Source organism: Acanthochromis polyacanthus, chromosome 17, assembly GCF_021347895.1.
Source record: "Acanthochromis polyacanthus isolate Apoly-LR-REF ecotype Palm Island chromosome 17, KAUST_Apoly_ChrSc, whole genome shotgun sequence".
NCBI lineage: Eukaryota > Metazoa > Chordata > Actinopteri > Pomacentridae > Acanthochromis > Acanthochromis polyacanthus.
In genome coordinates, this window is record NC_067129.1 from 33822380 (window position 1) to 33843543 (window position 21164).

Here is a 21164-nt window from a genome sequence, read left to right on the forward strand (position 1 = left end):
TGTTAACAAACTTCTGCTCCACATTTCAGCCCAGTAGACAGTAATGCGCAAATGAGCCAATTTAACCGACATTAACTCCAAAAGAAGAAGAAAGGAGACGAACACCAACGAAGAAGAAGGCGGGCTGATGTGTGTGAGAGTGGGGGGGCGAATGACGGTGAAGCTCCTGATGTTTCACAAATCCTTTATTTACGTTCAGTCTTATTTTAAACACAAATTCCCCTTTCTGTCCTTCACTCCTTTCTTGTCTCCATTCCAGCTGCTTATAAGTTTAGACACATCCTTTGCTAGACAGCAACAGCGTGGAACCGTTTTCTTTCATCTTTACGTGAATTTTCGGACTTTTCTTTAGCGTCTTTGTCATGTCAAGAAACCTCTTCTTAGAGAAACACTTCCTGTGCCGCTGAAATGGTCACAACATAAAAGCCCATAGGATTAAAAATACGCCTTCAAAATAAAAGCCTGGAAGAAACGGTTATTTTAATACTAGCAAAACAAAGGCTTGCCAAAATTGATGAATTGATCAGCACACCTTTATAAGAGTAATTTACACGTGATTCGGTATAAATACATAACATGCCCATGCATAACACATGCCTGTACTCAGCACAAGGTCATTTTTATTACAGATTTCATCCGTCTGAAATGATACCTGAGCAGCCTTGGTGGAGTACTACACTCTGAGTGCTTTTCTTGTGTTGTGTCAACTGCTGCACAATAAAATGTGAATTGAAAACATAGTTTCTGTATTCATTGTGCAAGTATTTATCAGTAATACAGTGAAAATGAGAGGAAATGTGAATATTTGCAAGTCGATTTTGGTGTGCACCCCTAAATTTTCTGGTTGCACTCCTAAAATTTTAAGTTAGGGACCACTGTGCTCCTTGGAAATAAAAGTTAGTCTGGAGCCCTGCTCTAGTCTTGGTTCTGATTCTGGGAACACACAGTAAACCTGTCCCTGATGATCTGAGGCCTCTGGATACTCAAGAGTCAGATTTCAAGCTCTGTCCTTTGACTAACAGGAAGCCAGTGCTGTGATTTGAGAACCAGTGTAATATGGTCCATTTTCCTAGTGGTAGTTAGGGCTCTGACAGCAGTGTTATGGATTAGCTGCAGATACTTGATTGATTTCTTGTTAAGACCTGCAAAGACACCATTACAATAATCTAACCTACTGAAAATATATACAGGAAGTTTTTCTGGGTCTTCTCTAGACAGGAAACCCTTGATTCTAGCAGTGTTCTTCAGGTAGCAGTGGGCAGATTTAGTAACAGCTTTCAAATGATGGTTAAAGTTCAGGTCTGAGTCAATAATGAGACTGAAGTTTCTGGCTTGATTTGTAACTTTTAGTGACATGGAGTCGAGGTAAGCATTGATCTTTGACCTTTCCAATACAACAACTTAAGTCTAGTCTGCACTGAGCTGGAGAAAACTTTGAGACATCCACTCATTGATTTGATGGATGCACTTACTGAGAGCAAGCTGTGGTCATGTGATGACATTGAAACATAAAGTTGCGTGTCATCCACATAAGTGTGGTAAGGACTGAGAAAGTGGGATTCCCCATCAAATGTGTTCACATTTTTCCTCATTTCTTCACTGTTTTACCTAATGTTGCCTCACCTCATTTGTGTTGTCGTCTTCAGGTTCGAGAGCGAGACCTGCCCATGGTCATGCACACGCTGTCTTCCGAATTCACTTTGCTTCGAGTGGTCAACGGAGAGACTGTTGCTGCTCACAATCTGGGAGTCACCAACGGCTTCGTAAAGCCAAAACTCGGTAGGTGTATTTATGGTGCAAGAAACAAGCTTCTCTTTAATGATGTCTCTGCCTGTCAAATTTTGCTACGGCCTGTAACTTACATTTTATAGAGTAAGTACCATTAAGTTTTTGCTAGATGGTCGTCTTAACTTACATTGCTGTGACAAAGTATTTGCCCCCCACAGAAGTCTTATATTTTTGCATATTCATCACACAAGTGTTTCAGATCATCAAATTACTGTAGTGTGAGACAAAGATAACCCAAGAAAACACAAAAGACTGTTTCAAAATGAGGATTTTATTTATTTTAAAAAATGCTGTCCAAAAGTGAAAAAATAATTGCCCCTTTAGCTACCAAGCTACTAAATGACCAACTTCATTTAGCAATTGAGTTCCATTTCACCAGTCACACCCACATATGATTACTGCCAAGCTTGCTGAATCTAGAATTCAAAATAGAATATTTCTGAAGGGGGCAAATACTTTTTCACAGCACTGTATATTTATCATTTAGACCATGTGTACGAACGATTACTTGGAATCGGCTGCAAACTAAAGGACACCGTGTTAAAGAAATCGTCAGTGCGTAAGCCGCATTTTCTTCCAGCAGATGGGCAAAAAGTCAAGTGTAATCTTGGCAAACAGCAGTTTTTGTAGTCTGCGATCACCAGTTAATATATTTTCAGAAGTCATATGAATATAAGCAGGTGCACACTGTTGTCATTTCAGTATAAAATAACAATTAAATAATGGTTTAACATGTTGCAAATTAAAGCTGTTTTGTGTTTACAATTCGTTTGTTCTAATAAGGCTAGGTAGACTGCATGGCCAGTCGATTGGTTGATGATTTCAGTTGACGAAGACTTTCTTCGGCTAACTTTGTTCCTCGATTCAGACTTGTGTGTTAAACATGTAATATGTATAATTATAAATACGCAAAATATGCAATTATGCACAGTTTTTTGCTGCCAAGATAATCCAACACAATTTAATGAGGAATTCTAGTAATTGTGGCCGAGGCAGTTTGGATCAAAGTGCTGGTGCAACTCAAAAGATGTTAATACTCTTATGGTTGATATATTTTACATCACAAAGTAAAAATGTAATATGTTCTAGACTCATTAAATATATTTATTTGTTGTTGTTGTTTTAATTTTGATGATTATGGCATATAAAATCGTAAAAATCAGATATCCAGTTTCACAAAATATTAACATATATCCTACTATTATTAGAAAACATGTTCAGGAAAGGCTACAACTGTCACCCTCCTAATATCAAGCCGCTTTTCAACCAGTCAATTCTAATTTTTTGAGATATTAGTAGACTGATATTTGAAAAAAAAAAAAGAAAAGCGTTTTGAAGTGTGTGTTTATAATAGTAACCTAGCACTGTTTAAATTGTATAGTTTGCAAATATACTCTTTAAATCAGATTAAATTGACCTGCTGACCCATTTTCATACAATATTTCTCCTTGTTGGTTTAGAAGTTGCACTTCAGATTTCCTTCCTAATCTTGGAAAGTGCAGTTTTCAAGCGGCACTTTTAACCCAGCAGACAGTTTAAGCAGTTCAGACACTGATAAATTGTGTTGAGGGACATTGTTGCCATATAAAGTTTTATTAAAGCCTCTAAGCCCTCGTGTATTCTGTCGTTCTTTTTTGTTTTTCAGTGCCCCGTCCCATCATTCACCCCTTATCTAGTCCCAGCAACATGTTCTGTGTAACCAGCCTGGACCCAGACACTCTGCCCTCTGTAGCCACCCTGCTCATGGACGTCATGTTTTACTCTGGAGGGTAAGTCTTTTTATTTTAAAAACGGTTACTGGAAAAAAAGGCCTTATTATGTGTGTCGCTAGCGTTCTGCTCAGAACTGAGCCGAAAACTGAAAACTCAAGGACAGCATCTTTTTATAATCCACTAATAAAGTGAAGCATGTCTCCTAGAATGCCTCTTCTAAGAAACGCTCCACTATTTTTACACATGAAGATCAGTTTACTCAACGTGGAGAGCCTGAGGAAACTGTTAAATAATAATTCTTCTGGCATCTGAAGAGCTTTGCCTCATCTAAAGGTTGAAAGGTTTAATGTTTTGTCTTGACTTTAAGACTACAAAAGAAGGGAAAACTTCTGTTATATGGAGTAGAATACAACCTAAACTTAACCAGACAAGGAAGACAAATTAAAAGATGCTGCAGTGTTTTGAAGCTCAACCCCAAAGCGCTGAAAGTTTGCATATCTTGGCTTCTGCTGCACCAATTTGAACCACTTAAGACATTTTCTGTTGACTATTTCACTCATCATGTCTATTGTTTTTTAGTTTTTTATTGTATTTAACAACTACAAGTGCTAATAAATAAACAAGACTTAAGGTGGTTTTGACTTTTCTGGTGGTGCATCATCTAGAACAGTGTCACTGTGTTTTCTCTTTTGGTAGTTGTGCATTGAGTGAGTACTGAGGTGTTCACAGTCCACCGTTTTGTAGTAGTCATTTGCAGTACTCCCATTCTTTCAAAGCTACACTAAATCAAGGCTGTGCTAGTGCATGCAACGTGTCATTTTCTACAGATGATTGAAATCAAAATCTACACGTGTTGATGGAGAAGAAAAACATCTGCTGCAATAAAATGACGCAATCAACAAAATTATACCATGTGTCCTTTCATATATGTCAGCATTGTCATGATTGGTTGATTTTTAACCATTTTCAATACTGAAAGGCAGAAGGAAGCCTTTTAAAAATAACAGAAGAACAGTCAGTCTATTCATGTACGTACATGTTTTGGGAACATGTTTTGTGTTGTTTTTGTCGTAACATTGCTTTAGTTGAAGTCTTTTTAAGCCTTTTTAGCACAGGAATCAACAGTGGCTTTATTCCCTTTAGATAAGACCTTTCCAAGGCTGTGGCATTGTGTATTTTCTCCCTGACATGGCTGCCTGGGACACTTAAGAAAATGGTCATTGCTAATGTAAAATCTATACCGGCAACGCTACCGATGACACGTCCATCAGTCTCTGGTGTACTTTGTGTTTCCTGTTCATTAGCACTTAGCACGCTGGCTTTCTGAATGAGCTGCAAGCTGTAGACTTGACAGTCTGTAAAATGCAAGTACATGTCATGGCATACACTACCGTTCAAAAGTTTGGGGAGTTACCCAGACAAAATCATGTTTTCCATAAAAACTCACACTTTTATTCATGTGCTAACATAACTGCACAAGGGTTTTCTAAACATCAATGCGCCTTTCAACACCATTAGCTAACACAATGTAGCATTAGAACACAGGAGTGATTGTTGCTGGAAATGTTCCTCTGTACCCCTATGGAGATATTCCATTAAAAATCAGCTGTTTACAGCTAGAATAGTCATTTACCACATTAACAATGCCTAGACTGTATTTCTGATTAATTTAATGTTGTCTTCATTGAATAAAACCGCTTCTTTTTCAAAAATAAGGACATTTCTAAGTGACCCCAAACTTTTGAACAGTTGTGTGTATATAGAGGTACATTTTAGAATCCATCCACAGTGCAACAGAAAACATCTCAGGTGGTCCAACACATACCTTTCTCAAAAGAAAAATGTGTGAAACTTGACTGGACTTCAGTAAAATCAAACGCTGTGTTTTTGTTTCCAGGCAAAAAGAGCCTGGAGCGTCCAGCGAAGACTCCAGCCACATCCGCTTCTTCTCCTTCTCCCTGATCGAGGGCTACATCTCCCTGGTCATGGACGAACAGACAACTCAAAGGTGGGTCGAAGAAAAACGCCTCTGACACAACGATGCATTTGTATCCCTGCTGTGTAATCATCCAGACTTCTTCTTTCAAGGTGTTGTCTTCCTGCAGTCGATACTGAAGGGACGCTTATGCTTGGGGAACGAATTTATGATTGTTTGAGGGGGTGATTAGTTTGTTGCTAAGCAATAGCAGTGCAGTTGGGTGTACACAATGTACTTAAGTCACCGTGGGTTTCAGTCTGACTCATTTCTTCTCCGCTGAGTCCCCCACTTTCTCACGGCATACTCTCTCATTAAGCAGACAGGCCATAAAGAAACCTGAGCAGCTGCAGATCCCTCATGGTTTCTCCCCCATTACCACCACATTACCGTCAGATCACAGCCTGTCCATTCATAAATGAAGTGCGCCTCATATGGGTCAATAATGTCTTCAGGCCATGTGGAGGTAAAATAATAACTGGGCCAAACTATCATTATTTTTTTTAAAGTTCATATTTTGTTTCTGCCGCATGTAGGTCAGCCTTGTCCCCATGTTTTATGCAAGGCCTAATGTGTTGCCTTAAAGGGATAGGTCACCCATTTTCCTTTACTTTACAAAGGCGCTCTTATTTAGCGCAGCGGAGTGAACGGCAAGATTCACCTGCTGATATTTATCTGTTTGCTGTAATTGCTAAATGGTTTATAGTTAGCTTAAGGCTGTGCAATTAATCGAATATTAATCACAATTTTGTCATCGTAGAATTAAATAAACATGACTGGCTGCAGTATTGATGTTTAAAATGTGTCCTGCTAATAGAAAGCAGCCCATGTAGATAAAATAATCTGGTAAATCTATTTCTGGTCTCATTACTGAACTACAGTACAGTGGGGATCGAAAGTTTGGGCACCCCAGGTAGAAATTTGTATTAATGTGTATAAAGAAGCCAAGGAAAGACGGAAAAATCTCCAAAAGGCATCAAATTACAGATGAGACATTCTTATAATATGTCAGAAACAAGTTTGTTTTTATTTCCATCATTTACACTTTCAAAATAACAGAAAACACAATAATGGCATCTGCAAAAGTTTGAGCACCTGAGTACTAGAAGCTTCTCTGTGCACAGCCGAATAGCTAGTAGCCTGCATATGAGGCGGTGAGGAAACATCAGTAAATTGTAGTGTTGATTGATGAGCAGATATTCAACAAATGAAGCATTTGAGGTACAGTTTTGTTTGTGTCAGAATCAGCTTTAATGGCCAAGGAATTTGGTTTGCTGGTGTCACTCTAGGAATATGGAAAACAGAGTAATAAAATAACTACAGAAAAAAATTAAAATACATAGAGATATTTGCACATTTTGAAAAGAATATATATAGATGTATACAGAGTAGAGCAAACTGACAATCACTAAAGTGAGACTACAGCAGGATGTTAAAATAATGGTATATTTAGCCTCTGTGAGATGCATGTGATTTCAGAAAAAAAAAAATTTTGTCACTAAAATCAACAAATTATCCCAAAGTGAACTTCTTCTAGTGTACTTCCCTTATTTGCTATCTGTGCCAGATTTATACTGATTGTTAACTACACCAAAGCAAAAAAAAAAAAAAGCCACATAAAACTCTACTTGGAAAACATTTAAAGATGAGAAATTCTACAGAAGCTGTTGAGAACAAAAACAAATGCACAAAAGGGACACTTCATTATTTTTTGTTTTCATGATGCCGACACCAAATTATGCCAGGAAAGAACTCAGTCAATCAATGTGCAAATTCTGCTTTATAATTAAGTGTCAACTGAGAAACAGAGTCGAGTCTTGGCAGCCCTACTGCTCACCTTCCCACCAGAATCTCCGATTAGGTATTTTCTGATGCACAGGACAGAACAGAGGTTTTAGGAAGCAAAGGGAGATTCCTTCCAAATATGATTCTATGAATCATTTTATTGATCAATCAACATCAGACAAAATGCAGTAAACAGAAAAACACGTTAAATCAATATTTGGCACGGCCGCCCAGTTCTCCTCAGTGCAATTGTTTTTCACAGTGTTTGTCAGGTTGGTCGCTCAGCGTCTTGGGGAATTTTCCACAGCTTCTCTCTGAATGTAGTCAGCCTCGTCATGTAATCCCACACCAGCTCCATCGTATTAGGACCAGGGCTCTGTGGAGGTCGGACCATCTGTTTCAGGACTCCTCGTTGTTATTGTCACTGAAGATGGAGCTTTACGAGGGACTGCATGCTCAAGGTCAAGATGGATAAAGATCAAAACATGTCAAGCATGTGCAAAAGACAATTTTCTGAAGATATTTATTGGCTGTGTTGATATGTGGGACTAGATCTTATTCCGTCACTTTAACCAGACCGTCACACCTTCTGTATACACTGCTGTATTTGAATGTAAATCTATGCTGAACTATACTGAAGTTTTTGTCCTCCTTTTCTTCAAGGTTTCCAAACAATGTCCTCTTCACCAGTGCTTCTGGAGAGCTTTGGAAAATGGTTCGAATCGGCGGACAGCCTTTAGGATTTGGTGAGTTTAGTTGAGTTGTGGTTAGCATCACACTATGATATGATTACATTTACTGTTCAAATACCAAAGATTATAAAAATTTCCAACAGCAGGATACAATATGCTTCAGTATCGGGATATTAAATGTGCTGTAATGAGTACTATGGTACAGATGCCTCACAAACTGAGCGTAATGTATTCAACAACCTAATGCATTCAAGCAATAATCCCAGCCAGCATGCAGCCTGACCTCTATTAGACAGATTTTTTTGATCATTGGTAGATACAAATTTGTGAATTCACCATGGGCCTCCAATTATAGCAGCAAACAAACAACATTTTGCATTGGTCGCAAGCTAGACGACCCAACCTTCAAGTTGTGGATCATTCCTGGTGATTATAAAGTGAGTCTGCAGCTACAGCCAGAGTAGAAACAACAGTTTTTATGATGGAAAAGCTGCAGTCTCCAAGACCAAACAATGCCCATCTGCTCAGGAGCATGCTGGTTGTTTTCTTCAACGTTCACATGGTTGTGTCCAATGAATTCATCTCCTGGGACCAAACGGTCACTGTACAGTTCTAATGTAGCATCCTGAACTGTCTGGGGAAGAACATTCAGCAGAAACAACCTCAGCTGTGGTGTTCTGCTGTATGCGTGCCTCAAGTGATTAGTGTTGTTTTTTTGGACACAAAACCACAATCGTCGCTCTCCACCAGCAGATCTGGCTACCTGTGACTTCTTCCTCTTTCCCAAAATGAAATTCAAGTGGAAGGGTTACTTTTTTTTTTTTTTTTTAGGAGATGGGGCTTGACATGCTTACAGAAAAGGACTTTTAGGGAGTGGTCCAAGTGTGATGGCAGCACTTTGAGCACTGCATTAAAGTGCAAGTTGCCCACTTTAAATTAATTCGGGTACTGTTTTTGGATTTATTTTTTTTTTGGCACAGTCTCAGAACTTCTCAATTGATTGCACCTGGTATACACTGTTAGAGCGAATGGAAACTAGTTACCTTACAAGTAAATGAGTCAAGATAGATCACTAATTATGCGGTTAGAGAGAAGATGTGTCAGGACAATGGAAGGGTTGTAAACTGACTAGTAAGATAGCAGTGCAGAAAGCTTTTAGAAGCAATACTTTCTATTTCAAACTGGCTGGACATTCGAGAGTTTTACAAGGTGCGATCAAAAACGTCAGACTGCCATTGTGCCACCTACAGAAACCAAAAACCATACCTGATTTACATTTGGCAGCTATCGCATTCAAAGTAGTCATCTTGCACGACAGCACACAGCTGCCAGTGCTCCTGCCACATTTCAAATGGTGTCTGGGAGTCCCATTTTGTAAGTGAACGTTCTCCATTTGGTCAAAGCAACAACGCTTTGCAATTTCTACAGTTTCATTTAGCAGACACTTTAATCCAAAGTGATGTACATCTGAGAGTAGATACAACACAAGCAAGGATCTAGTCAGGAGAAAACAACCTGGATAAGAGCAATAAAACAAATTAAAGTGTGATTATAGGACCTCGGTGTCTACAGGCAGTTTGCTTTTTACATTCTGTCAAGGGCAAAGGTGTACAGTAAAGAGTTGGGTCTTTAGTCCTTTCTTACACACTGAGAGGAGCTCGAACAGACTTTGGATACTCCACCAAGGACCCACAGAAGAGAAGAGTCTAGCTATCTGCCGGCCCTGTTGGGCTGGTTGTATCAGGCACCTTTTGTTGGCCGAGCGTAGTGAGCGGGGGCGAGTGTAGACCTGAATAATAGAGTCCATGTAGGAGGGAGCGGTTTTCATTCTAGCTTTGAATGCAGGTGTCAGAGTTTTGAGTTTCTTGCAGGCAGCAACTGGAAGCCAGTGAAGGGATATGAACAGCAGGATGACGTACTTGACTTGAATTTCATTTAGAAGAAGAGTCAGACGTCAACGGGAGCCAAATGTGTTGAGTAGGGGAGCAATGATAGTGTTTGTGTGGCCAAAAAACCCTTTTCAACATGCAGCAAGTGGGTATTTTGTGATAATGTGGCACTGACATGCCATTGTGCCACAGCTGAAGTTGATTTGAACCAAATGTTCTCCCTCAACACTCCAGGACATTATATCAGAGCTCATCATTGACTATCTGACTCTGGAGGACGATTCGATGGTGTACAACTACATGAATGCTGATGAAAACAAGTATGTTTCTAGTGATTTCCTGAGCTGATGCACCTTCTTCAGTCCTTGAGACAATTCCACTGTGAAGCCTACAGGTTGCTCTCATCACCAGTAATGATCCTTGACATGGAGGTTTGGTCCTCTGGGGCCTGTTGATGGAGATCCCAGTAGAGTTTGAAACAGTGCTGCTCCTGCAGGTCCACGGTGAAATCCCAAATACGCACCTCCAAATGCTCATAAAGACGTGTGTAGCAAAGATCCTGATGCTGTTCATGCAACATTACACCGAAACACGGCCCAGGAGACTTACTGCTCACATCTGTTGCATGACTGTAACACACTCAGTTTGTGTCAAAAAAAATAACAGAAACATTTAATTGCAGTTTGTCAGCTCATACTTTTCACATCAAAGTTTAGTCTCACTGTAAACCAGAAGATGTGCTGTCCATTTAAGGAGAATTCCTCAACTCCAAAACAACACTAATAAATGTCTCAAACATCTTCTATTCCAGGGTTCGTGACTAGCATTAAAAAAAAAATATGCCGCGGTTTCCACATTTAACAAGGTCTAATAAAGTTTTGTTGAAAGTTTAAAGAATTTGCAACATTAAGAGAGCCTTATGGACCAGGCTGTGGGATTGTGTCAGAGAAACATTGTAAACTGCCACTGTTCCGCCTCACTCGCTGATAACTGAGTCGGTAATATATCACATTAATTACGGCACAGGAATTCAAGAATCTGTTTTTGTCTCGTGGTTTGCAGATGAGTGTGGCATCGTGGCTCAGATATCAGAACCCCTGGCAACAGCTGACATTCCAGCTTACTACATTAGTACCTTCAAGTTCGACCACGCCCTGGTAAGACTATTTTATTTTATCTGGTGTATACCATGAAGTTGCTATGATTTCACTATTTTTGTTGCAGAATTATAATATTTACAAGCAGTAATGCCAGATATTTGATGGTTCTTTGTTCTCAAACGTGATGATTTGCTGCTTTTCTCTGTAGATTTAGTGTTTCTGGGTTGTGTTCAGTGGGGGTTATAGTAGTAAACAAAATGCACAGTTCAGTTTGTACATCGGTTTTAGAGTCACAGTTCTTTATGTTTCTGGTACAGCAGAGAAAACTAAAAATAGAGTGGCAGCTAAGGCAGTCGAATGTTTCACATGGTCAATAAGAAAAAGACTCTGAGTGGTTTGGTCTCAAGTATAAAATGGAAACAAAGCAAGAACTCATTACAGCCATACATTCCGCCATAAGAAACAACCACCTAGTAGTCAGAGGCAGAACAGCACAGGCTGAAGGTCTCAGCAGTGCTCTTGTGCAAAAACGCCTCCTTCCAACCAGACAAACCGAGATAGGAAGGCAGTAAAGACCAGAACATCACCGTCCTGCCAGCAGATAAGAGGAAGTGGTACTGAACATACCTGATTACCAGACATACCGAGTGACAACAGAGGAGAGATCCCACAAGCAGCCGCAAGAACAGTGTCTTAGAGAACAAGACCGCTATTGAATACAGTGCCATGAAAAAGTATTTACCCTCTACAGAAATCTTCCAATTAGCATATTGTCACATGTAAATGTTTCAGGTCAGTTTTTAGATGATGGTTTTATTTTTTTAATGAAAAATGCAATCCAATCTATCTTGCCCTATAAGTGAAAAAACAGTTAGAGAAGTTTGGACTTCAATCCAACTGAGATGTTTGGTCAGACCTTAAAAGGACAGTTCATGATAAGATCTTCTAATGTGACAAAATTAAAACTGTTCTACAGAAATCAGTGTGTCAGAACTCCTCCATGGTTCTGACACATTTGTGTTCCTCCAGCTGGAACACAAATGTTTAACTGCAGTTGTTGCTGCCAAAGGGCCAAGCAGTTATTAGGTTTAGGGGGGAAATTACTTTGTCACAGGGGTGTTATAGGTTTTCAATAATTTTTTAGTAAATCATTATTTTAAAATGCTGTTTTTTGGGGTATCTGTAAAATATTCAATGAATCTATATATTACTTTGATGATCTGCAATAATGAAATATGAGAAATATGCAAAAATAGAAGGTTTCCGTAGGGGGCAAAGTCTTTTTCATGGCACTGTACATGGTTTTCTGAAGATACACAAGGAAGGCGCGCCACTCAGAGCATCACCAGCAACAGGAACTTGGTCATCTAGAACACCTCACCGCCATCTGAGCACATCATGTCCAAAACTTCACTAATTCTTTCAACAGTTCCAGAATGTTGTCCCAGATGAAACCGTACTATCATTCAACACCATCCTTACATCTCCCGTGTCTACCTACATCTAAGTCAATGGACACTGCCAGCAAATGACAACCAAAAGATGGCTCTTTAAACACCAGAACCAGATTCAAACCTAATCAGATATGAGTTCTGCTGGACCTCTGCCCCACCCATTTTAAGTACAACTAGAAAGGCACTCGGAGAGCGCATACCTCCGCCATGTCGTTTGTCTGTGTGTGTGTGTGTGTGTGTGTGTCCGTCTGTGTGTGTCTGTTTGTCTGTTAACAGCATAACTCAAAAAGTCATGGACGGATTTTCACCGAATTTTTACAGGATGTCCGCCTGGCGGCCGCTGGTGGCCTAGCTTCCGCCAGGCCACCTGGCAGCCATCTCTCAATTGTCCTTCGACCTTCAAAAAATTCCTGGATCCAGACGGTGATTCGGATCACCTCCAAAATCTAATCGATTCTTACTTGTGCTCTTCCGGACATCCTGTAAAAATTTGGTGAAAATCCGTCCGTAACTTTTTGAGTTATGCTGTTAACAGACAAACAGACAAACAGACACACACACACACACACACACACACTCACACTCACTCACTCACTCACTCACTCACTCACTCACTCACTCACTCACTCCGGTGATTACATATCCCCCTGGCGGAGGTAATAAGGGTTTCTACAGATCCAAGATCCATCCATTGTGGTCAGTCTCTACATGGAGGAAATGGGAAGCAAACAACTCCCAGCTACTGGTTTAGATATGTGGACAACACCTGAGTGAAAATCAATGCCCAGAAAGTAGAAGCTTTGCAGAACTTGTACAGAAACACTGAACTCATATTGAGAAACAAGCTGACTGTTTTTCAGACTGTGGTCAGGACCAGCACCGACCTATAGTCAGTTCATCTGTAGTCTTGTTGTAGCGTGAAATAAAGTCAGTGGAGTGTAGGTCTTGACGAATCAGAGCTGTTTTGGTGTCATGATGGAGATAGAGAGTATCCGGTGATTAACTGTTACAGTAAAATTTGTAGACAATTAGACGCTTTTGAATATTTCCAATATTTGAAAAATAACGACTAAAACGTGGCTCCACAATACTGAACCAGCAATCTTGGTTGCAGCTACACCCCCAAATAACCAGCAGTCCTAAATCCAAACTTATTGTATTAACTAAAGAAAAAGCAAGAAATTCTTGCATTTAAGAACTTTTAACATCTAGAAAAATTCTCAATACTTTTTAATCACTACAGCTTTTAGATTAAACCATTGGTGACTTAATTTAAGCCCTTGAAAATTGAGATGAAAATTGCTTGTTTTTGACAGTTTTATGGACAAATAATTGAAAAGGATCAGTGAATAAATAAAACAGCTTGTTACCTAAACCTCTATCTCCTCCAGGTTCCTGAAGAAAACATCCAGAGTGTGATCGGCGCTCTGCGGACCGAGAGCACGGCACAGTGAAGGAAGCTGGAGGAAAAACAAAAAGCGTGACAACGACCATTTTCAAAGTCATTTCGTTCAAACGTTTATCATGTCCAAAAAGTGCCAAGAGCTCGTTATAGCGGCCTGCTGTGGATCAGCTCTGAGAAAGGAAGGAGGGAGGAGTGTGTTAGGGATGCCTTTGTTACTTGGTCATTTTGTTCAGCCTCGCCCCTCTCTCCTCTCTCGGCTGCCTGCTCTGGTAGTTTTTCGCTTTCGTTTACCAAACTCTCTTTTTCCTCTCTAAAGCTGCTTCTTCCCACTCCCCGACCCTCACGAGCACCATACTGTATTAGTTACATAATTCCTCTCATGGAAGGATGACGAATGTACTCTCAAAAAACGAAAGAAATATTATATATATTTATCAAGCTACTCCATTTTCTTTCTTTCTTTTTTTTTTTTTGGATGTTTCTCTACAGGTCATTTTTCTCAGTGCCAAGATGTTTGAATGCCTAAACCGATGCCTTTGTCAAAATACTACAAATGTGTGCAATTGAAGGAGACAATTTTGGAGACAGCCAGCGACGAGTGGCTGGTTTGAGTAATACGGTGTGTCATTTTTCTTTTCTTTCTTTTTTTTTTTTTTTTTTTTTTTTTTGCTTTTAGAAGCTGTTAAACTTGTTTTAATTGCATCTGATTGTTGGAGTCCCTCAGACTTAGAAGTTCAAATCAAACGCTTGGTCTGGTGAAACATGAAGAATCCAAGATCTACTTTATTTAGTGCTTTGATGAGGTTTATGCATTTACATTGTGAGCAACCTGATCGACAGGTCAATCAGAAACGGCATTTTATTGATCGAGTTGTGGAACGCCAAAGATTAACCAGAAAGGCACTATTTATGTAGCATTAATAACTGACTTCACTCTGGGGAGCCGAGTTGACAAATTGAATATTTAATCGAGACGAAATTAATTATATTGATATGCTTTTAAAGTAAATGAAACATTTAAGTGTTGCTGCTTGAAATGGAAATACATGGCTGAGTTTCATACTGCAAATTGAATCGATGCACTGAAAAGATCGGCGAGAAATCTGGTGCAAACATTTGTGGTAATTTTTTACCTAGCGCCACCATCAGGTCAAAAATTTAACTGTTTGCACTAGAAACCAAATTTTGTAAGATTTGCACATCAGCTGCCCTTTTCAGCACACGAGCATAGCAACACGGCTAAACTTTAGCGTGTTAGCATGACAGCTACTAAACGTACCAAATTTACTTTTTACCAATTTTCCAGTTTTATATCCTTAAACATTTGTTTACCATCCTTACAGACACATAAATGTGGACTTTTTATCTTTCTTCACATTACATGGATTAGTCTAAAAATATAGAAAAATGCTCTTTGAAAATTCCCCAAAAATTCTGCTAAAAACGTACCATTTAGTCAGAATTGTTGATTTGTTGAGTATTTATCAGGGTAATTTTTAAAAAGTAATTGGTTTAACTTGGTATTTTAAATGGGCAATGCATTGAAAGCCTACATTGATCTAATGAATGATCAAAACAACCAAAAACTTGACTATTATCATATCAAAACATTAATATCATGAATGTCATTGAAACAAAGATCAATAATAGATAGAACATGAAATGTTGTTTGGAAAAAAGGATCCAATCTATTTCATCATCCTTCAATTCCAATGGGTTTATCTGTAGATTAACTGATAAAATAACTCAAAGTTGTAGCCCTACCTTCCAGATTGATGTAAGAAACTTTAGGATTCAACTCTCAGTGATTCTGAAGAAGATCCAACATTAGTTAGTTTTCGGTTAGCAGAGATTAAGAAGAGATGATTGATGTATACGTTTGTCTGTGCATTTAGCTAGAGATGCTTAGCTTAGCTTGGCACAAAGAGGGAAACGGCTAGCATGGTTCTGTCTGTAGTTCAAATATGTACCTACCAACGCTGTCAAACATTACTAATTAACACACTTTGTTTAATCTGGGCACAAACCAAATTGTAAAAAAACACTCTGTTGTTTTTTTGGGGGGAAATTTTTCTAAATATTTCTCAGTTCTTGCACCGAATGGTTCCCACACTGCAGACGGACAGTTCTGTCTGATCTGAACACTCACACCGACGTTCTTTTTCTCCTCGCCTTTGACGACTCGATGATCACGTTGCTCACAGTGTGAATCCGCCGTGACACCTGATGAAAAATGCAATGATGTAAACGTTTGCATCGACGGTAGTAATAAAGTACTGAGCCACTTTGACAATGTGCTACAATAACGACAGTGCAAGTTGCTAAACATAAGCTACGGTTGACGCAGGGCGAGGCAGGATTCCCTCTGAGCCCGGTGCCCATTTAGGTCCTGAAGCTGCCCCCTCTCCTGCTCAAGTCTGCACTTTAATGCAGGTTTCAGCCCACAGACCTGCTGTACTGATGTGAAACCAGAGAGGGCTATTTACTGTAGAAAGATCCTGTCCCGACTGAGACGTTTTTGTTGGTCTTAAGCATTGGTGATACTGTTTTTTTTTTTCTTTCTTTCTTTTTCACCTTGCTCCAATCGCCGACCCCTCTTCTGATCACATTTGATTCATAGAAAATCCTGAATTCATCAGTGTTAAAACACGAGAAAGGTGGCACCTCTTTCTGATTCCATTTCAAAGAGGAAAAAGCTTTTCATTTGGAGCTTTCTTGTGTGGGGGAGAGAAAAAAAACAAGCTGTTGTTTTTTGAGCTTGTTGTGTTTTCAGTTTTCACCAATGTGTCGTTTTTACTGTCTTTACTTACCAATGGGGATTGTCTTCACACTGTTATTTGCTCCCAATGTGTACTTTAATCAATAAAGTGGTGACATCTCTGCCCAGTCTGGTCGTCACAGTCTCCGGATTAACTGCAAGTGATGAGATTTTACTGTCAAACTCTTTGGTGTTTGGAGATTAGACATAAAAGTTTTTACAGCCTAGCACATAAAACTGGGATAAAATCTAATATACGACAGCTATACACACGAGGTAATGAGGAGAACTGTATACAAGGCAACAGGAACAGAATATTGCATGCAGCAGGGCTTTCTTATCTTTGGGCACAACTCAAAGTGAGATGTCATCCTGTGCCTGTAATTACCTGAAAAACACAAGCAGCAGCAGCAGCGGTGGTGGCGTCTTCATCAGTCTAACACTGACTTATTTTTCACCTGTGGAAACTCTCAAAACCAGACAATGAAAGGTAACGTTTTCTGTGGCTTGGACGTAGGGTCTTGTCAAAATGTGATTTTAATGTAATTTTCTTGGAGGATGTTTATGATCTTCAGGGGCTTTGTCATGATTCGATGGCATCTCAACCTTTTCTCTGAGGCCAAACTTTCCCGCTGTGCAAAGAAAAATAGAAGACGACGACATGGTCATCAATATCCCCCGCCACATGTGATGTCTATGAGTCTATATCCAAAATAGTGATAAAGGGCCATAACTCTGTTAAATATTATTGCACAGGTCTCATTTTCGAACTTGATCAAGGTGTCCATGGTGTGAAGCTACACGCTAAATTTCGTAATCCTAGCTGTAATAGTTTCCAAGAAAAGCTGTCCCCTTCATCTGAGACGGACGGACGGACGGAGGCCAAACCTATATCCCCCTTTTCCACTTCGTGGAGGCGGGGGATAATAATGCTCCTTGTGGGATGAAACCTTTTCATTTTCTTCACATAATTGACTGATAGAATCTAAAAGCTCCAAAGTCAACTTTACTGTGACATCCTAATGTGTAATAACTCCTGATCAGAACCTCAAGACTGGGGGGGAAAATTGCATGTAATTGCATTTTTTGTAATAAAGAGCTTCAAAATGCAAAAAGAAGAAATAGGAGCAAGACCAACAACAAATTGTAGACAATTTATTGAAAACTGCATTTAGATTCCTACAGGCAAAGAGGCTTCCTGTCTTTGAACGTGGTAGGGTTGTTGAGCTGCACGAGCCAAAGTTGGACACAGCAAGATGGTCATTTTAAATTTCTTAAGATCCTGAGGGTTATAAGACAAACAAGCCTGCGCTGAACCAGAAGATCCGACGGGCTGTCCATGAAGACACAGGCTGATCCTCGAACCAAATTAAGAGCCTCGCTGATGCCGACTGCAGCCCAGTAACCATAAGACGACATCTGCAGAAGAAGGACTTACAGACCAAAAAACATCTTCGAAATCCACATCACCTCCCACAGAACAAACATGCAACAAACATGGGACATTGAAAGGTGGAAGAACGTTTTATTTTATGATTCCTTCAGTGGAACAATGGCGCTGCAGGTTGAGCCAACACGGTCTCACGGGGATTCGTGAAACTGTCACGTCAGTTTTTGTTTCGGTTTCGTGCGCACCAACACGATGTCGTCATGTTTTTCGTGCCGCTCACCACGAGCGAAACCCGCTGTGGTAATCACATCTGAAAGTGGTTTATACCGGCGGATTCATGACGATCTAAGCTGTCCATCGGCGTTTGCGGCCGCCGGACATTCTTTAAATTCCTATGCAAATTCGGCGGATTCATGACGATCTAAGCTGTCCATCGGCGTTTGCGGCCGCCGGACATCCGGCCACAACAGCGGCCGGATCACATCTGAAAGTGGTTTATACCGGCGGATTCATGACGATTTAAGCTGTCCATCGGCGTTTGCGGCCGCTGCCGCGGCCGCCACTGCAGCCGGATGTCTGGCAGCTGCGGCGGCGGCCGCAAACGCCGATGGACAGCTTAGATTGTCATGAATCCGCCGGTATAAACCACTTTCAGATGTGATTACCACAGCGGGTTTCGCTCGTGGTGAGCGGCACGAAAAACATGACGACATCGTGTTGGTGCGCACGAAACCCAAACAAAAACTGACGTGACACTTTCACGAATCCCCGTGAGACCGGGCTGGTTGAGCAGGACGTCAAACGGCGGCTGGCTATGTGGAGATGATGCAGCAGGCATCCCTCTGGACTGAGGGCCTCGTCTGTGTGATAATGACTGGATCTTTCAAGGACGATGCTACAACTCACAATACTGTGGATGCCCTTTGTGAAAGCCATCTTCACCACTTGGACCAACATTCCCATCAGCCTCCTGGAAACAAGCATTCCTAAATGAATCTTTAAAGTGATCAACAAGAACAGTCTGATAGTCGTTCATCATATTTGGTACCTGAGTGAAACAAATGTGGCCTAGTAGAATGGAATGTGTTCTCCTGTTGGAGGAATCCTTATAAGGGTTCTTATGCTCAAGATGTTGATTTAGGGGCTCTTCAGGAGCTGTAGAGTTTGGGGGGTTGGTTGACGACGCTCCTGCCTCCCTATATGGTAGGTAACAGAGAACCATTTGTTGTAACGCCCTACATGTTGAAAACCTGTAAAAACTGATCGCTGGCCATTGTTCTGTGAGATTCTTTTTGGCTTTGAAATCCTCCACAGGCAAATCATGGGTCCTGTTTAGATGCTGTCTTTATCATTCTGGGAGATTCTTATTGGGTTTTGAATCCTCCATCAGGCAGACCATGTGCCTGATCAGATGCTGTCTTTATCATTCTAAGAGATGTTCATATTGGCTGTGAACCTCCACAGGCAAACCATAGGGCCTGTTCAGATGCTGTCTTTTTATAATAAAATGATATTAAAAGCAACAGTGCCACCGGACGTGTTATTCAACCTTGGCACATCTAAGGGAAACCACGACAGGACTTCACTAGTTCTGTTTTGAGTTTTTTGGGGGCTAAGGTCTTAAACTTCTGATCATCTGATGAGCATCCTGTTGGCAATTTTCAATAAATTGCCTATTCTCTGTTTTTTTAAACTCTTGTTTCTGTTTCTTGTTTTTGCATTTTGAAGCTCTACTTCAAGGCCAAAGTCACGGTGTCTTTATCGGTCTCCTTTGGGAGAAATTTGTTGGGGGTCGCTGCACAGACAACACATACCACGCTTACAATAAAATAAACAACCAGATACAATAAACATCTGAGTAGAATAAAAAATGAATAAATGAGTAAATGAACGCACAATACATTGTCACATTGGTTAGAAAAAAACAAAAGTGCAATGTGCCAATTCAGCACTGTGTATATAAAAACACTACAGATACAGCCCTTACCCTGTTACACTCGGTTATCTGGATGATCTGACCGGCTTCCTGTCCTGTTCGTCTCAGATGATCTGCTCATAGATGCACTTCACTGACAGGGGAATGAAAGAATGTTTATACCGGTTGTGTTTACATAGTGGGACCCTGCACCTTCTTCCTGCGTTTAGTAAAATGTATTCAAGGTGCAGTGCATGAGAGGTGTCTGTTAAAATGTTTTGTGTTTGTCTGAGGGCCATTTGATCAAACAGGTCTTGAGGGATTAGAGCTTCTGGACTCCCAATGACTTTTGCTGCTGCTTTTAACAGGTTAAGTATCTGCACTTTTGACTTAACGGTCAAATTTCCAAACCAGCTGGTGACTCAATGGTTTGCTCTGTAAAAAATCTGTTATATTTTTACAGAGCACAAACAGTCTGAGTCGACAGAGGAAATGCATCCACTGGTGGATCTGAGCACAGACACTTGACATGTGTGTTCCAGCTTAAGCCATTGTTGATGCTCACGCCCAGGTATTTGTATGACCTGACCTGCTGGATGCTGTACCCATGTGTGGCCGCAGAGCTGTGATCTCTCGTTGCAACCAGCATCTCCACTGTTTTTCCTGTGTTGATCTGCAGTTGGTGGGCATCACACCGGTTCACAAACCCATCCACTCCAGATCCGTGGCCGCTTAAGTTGTCACTGGTTTTTAGCAGACTAAGTATTACAGTGTCATCTGAAAATTTCACCAAGTACTGGTCCTGCTGGGACCTGACATAGTCGTTAGTGTACAGTGCAATAAAAATGGTGAGCTGACACATCCCTGAGGGGCCCCAGTGCTGCTTAGTGCAGTATCAGAGAGAACAGAGCTCATGTTTACCTGTTGTGGCCTGTTAGACAAAAGGAGTGATGCCACTTGATTAAAAAGGGTTTCACATCCAGCTGAGTCAGTTTTTTAAGAAGGATGTGTGGTTGAATACAATTAAAAGCAGAGCTAAAATCAATAAAAACTAATCTGGCATATGCAGAGGGACTCTCAAACTATAGGTGCATTACAGTTAAAATGGTCTCATTTGTTCTCCTGTTCCTTTCTATGCAAACTGATATTAATCAAGATGTGGCTCCACGTCCTACTGACATCCTGGTTAGGCTCCACCAGTGCAGAAAGCGAATACTTGTAATGTTTCCCTCAGTCTAAAGATTTTGTTTCTGAGTTTCCATTTCCTCCTACAGTGCCTATCATAAGTATTCACCCTCTTT

The 21164-nt window shown here is 40.4% G+C and overlaps 1 protein-coding gene across 1 annotated transcript in view; it reads left to right on the forward strand.

Moving 5' to 3' along the window:
• The window catches only part of castor2 (cytosolic arginine sensor for mTORC1 subunit 2), a 44915-nt gene extending 28228 nt beyond the window's left edge, over positions 1-16687 (forward strand). Inside the window, exons 4-9 of the mRNA XM_022210866.2 lie at positions 1647-1779; positions 3434-3557; positions 5398-5508; positions 7924-8006; positions 10904-10998; positions 13787-16687. Coding sequence (XP_022066558.1) covers positions 1647-1779; positions 3434-3557; positions 5398-5508; positions 7924-8006; positions 10904-10998; positions 13787-13849 — 609 coding nt within the window. The 3' untranslated portion in view covers positions 13850-16687. The remainder of the gene's footprint in view (positions 1-1646; positions 1780-3433; positions 3558-5397; positions 5509-7923; positions 8007-10903; positions 10999-13786) is intronic.
• The last annotated feature ends 4477 nt before the right edge of the window (positions 16688-21164 follow it).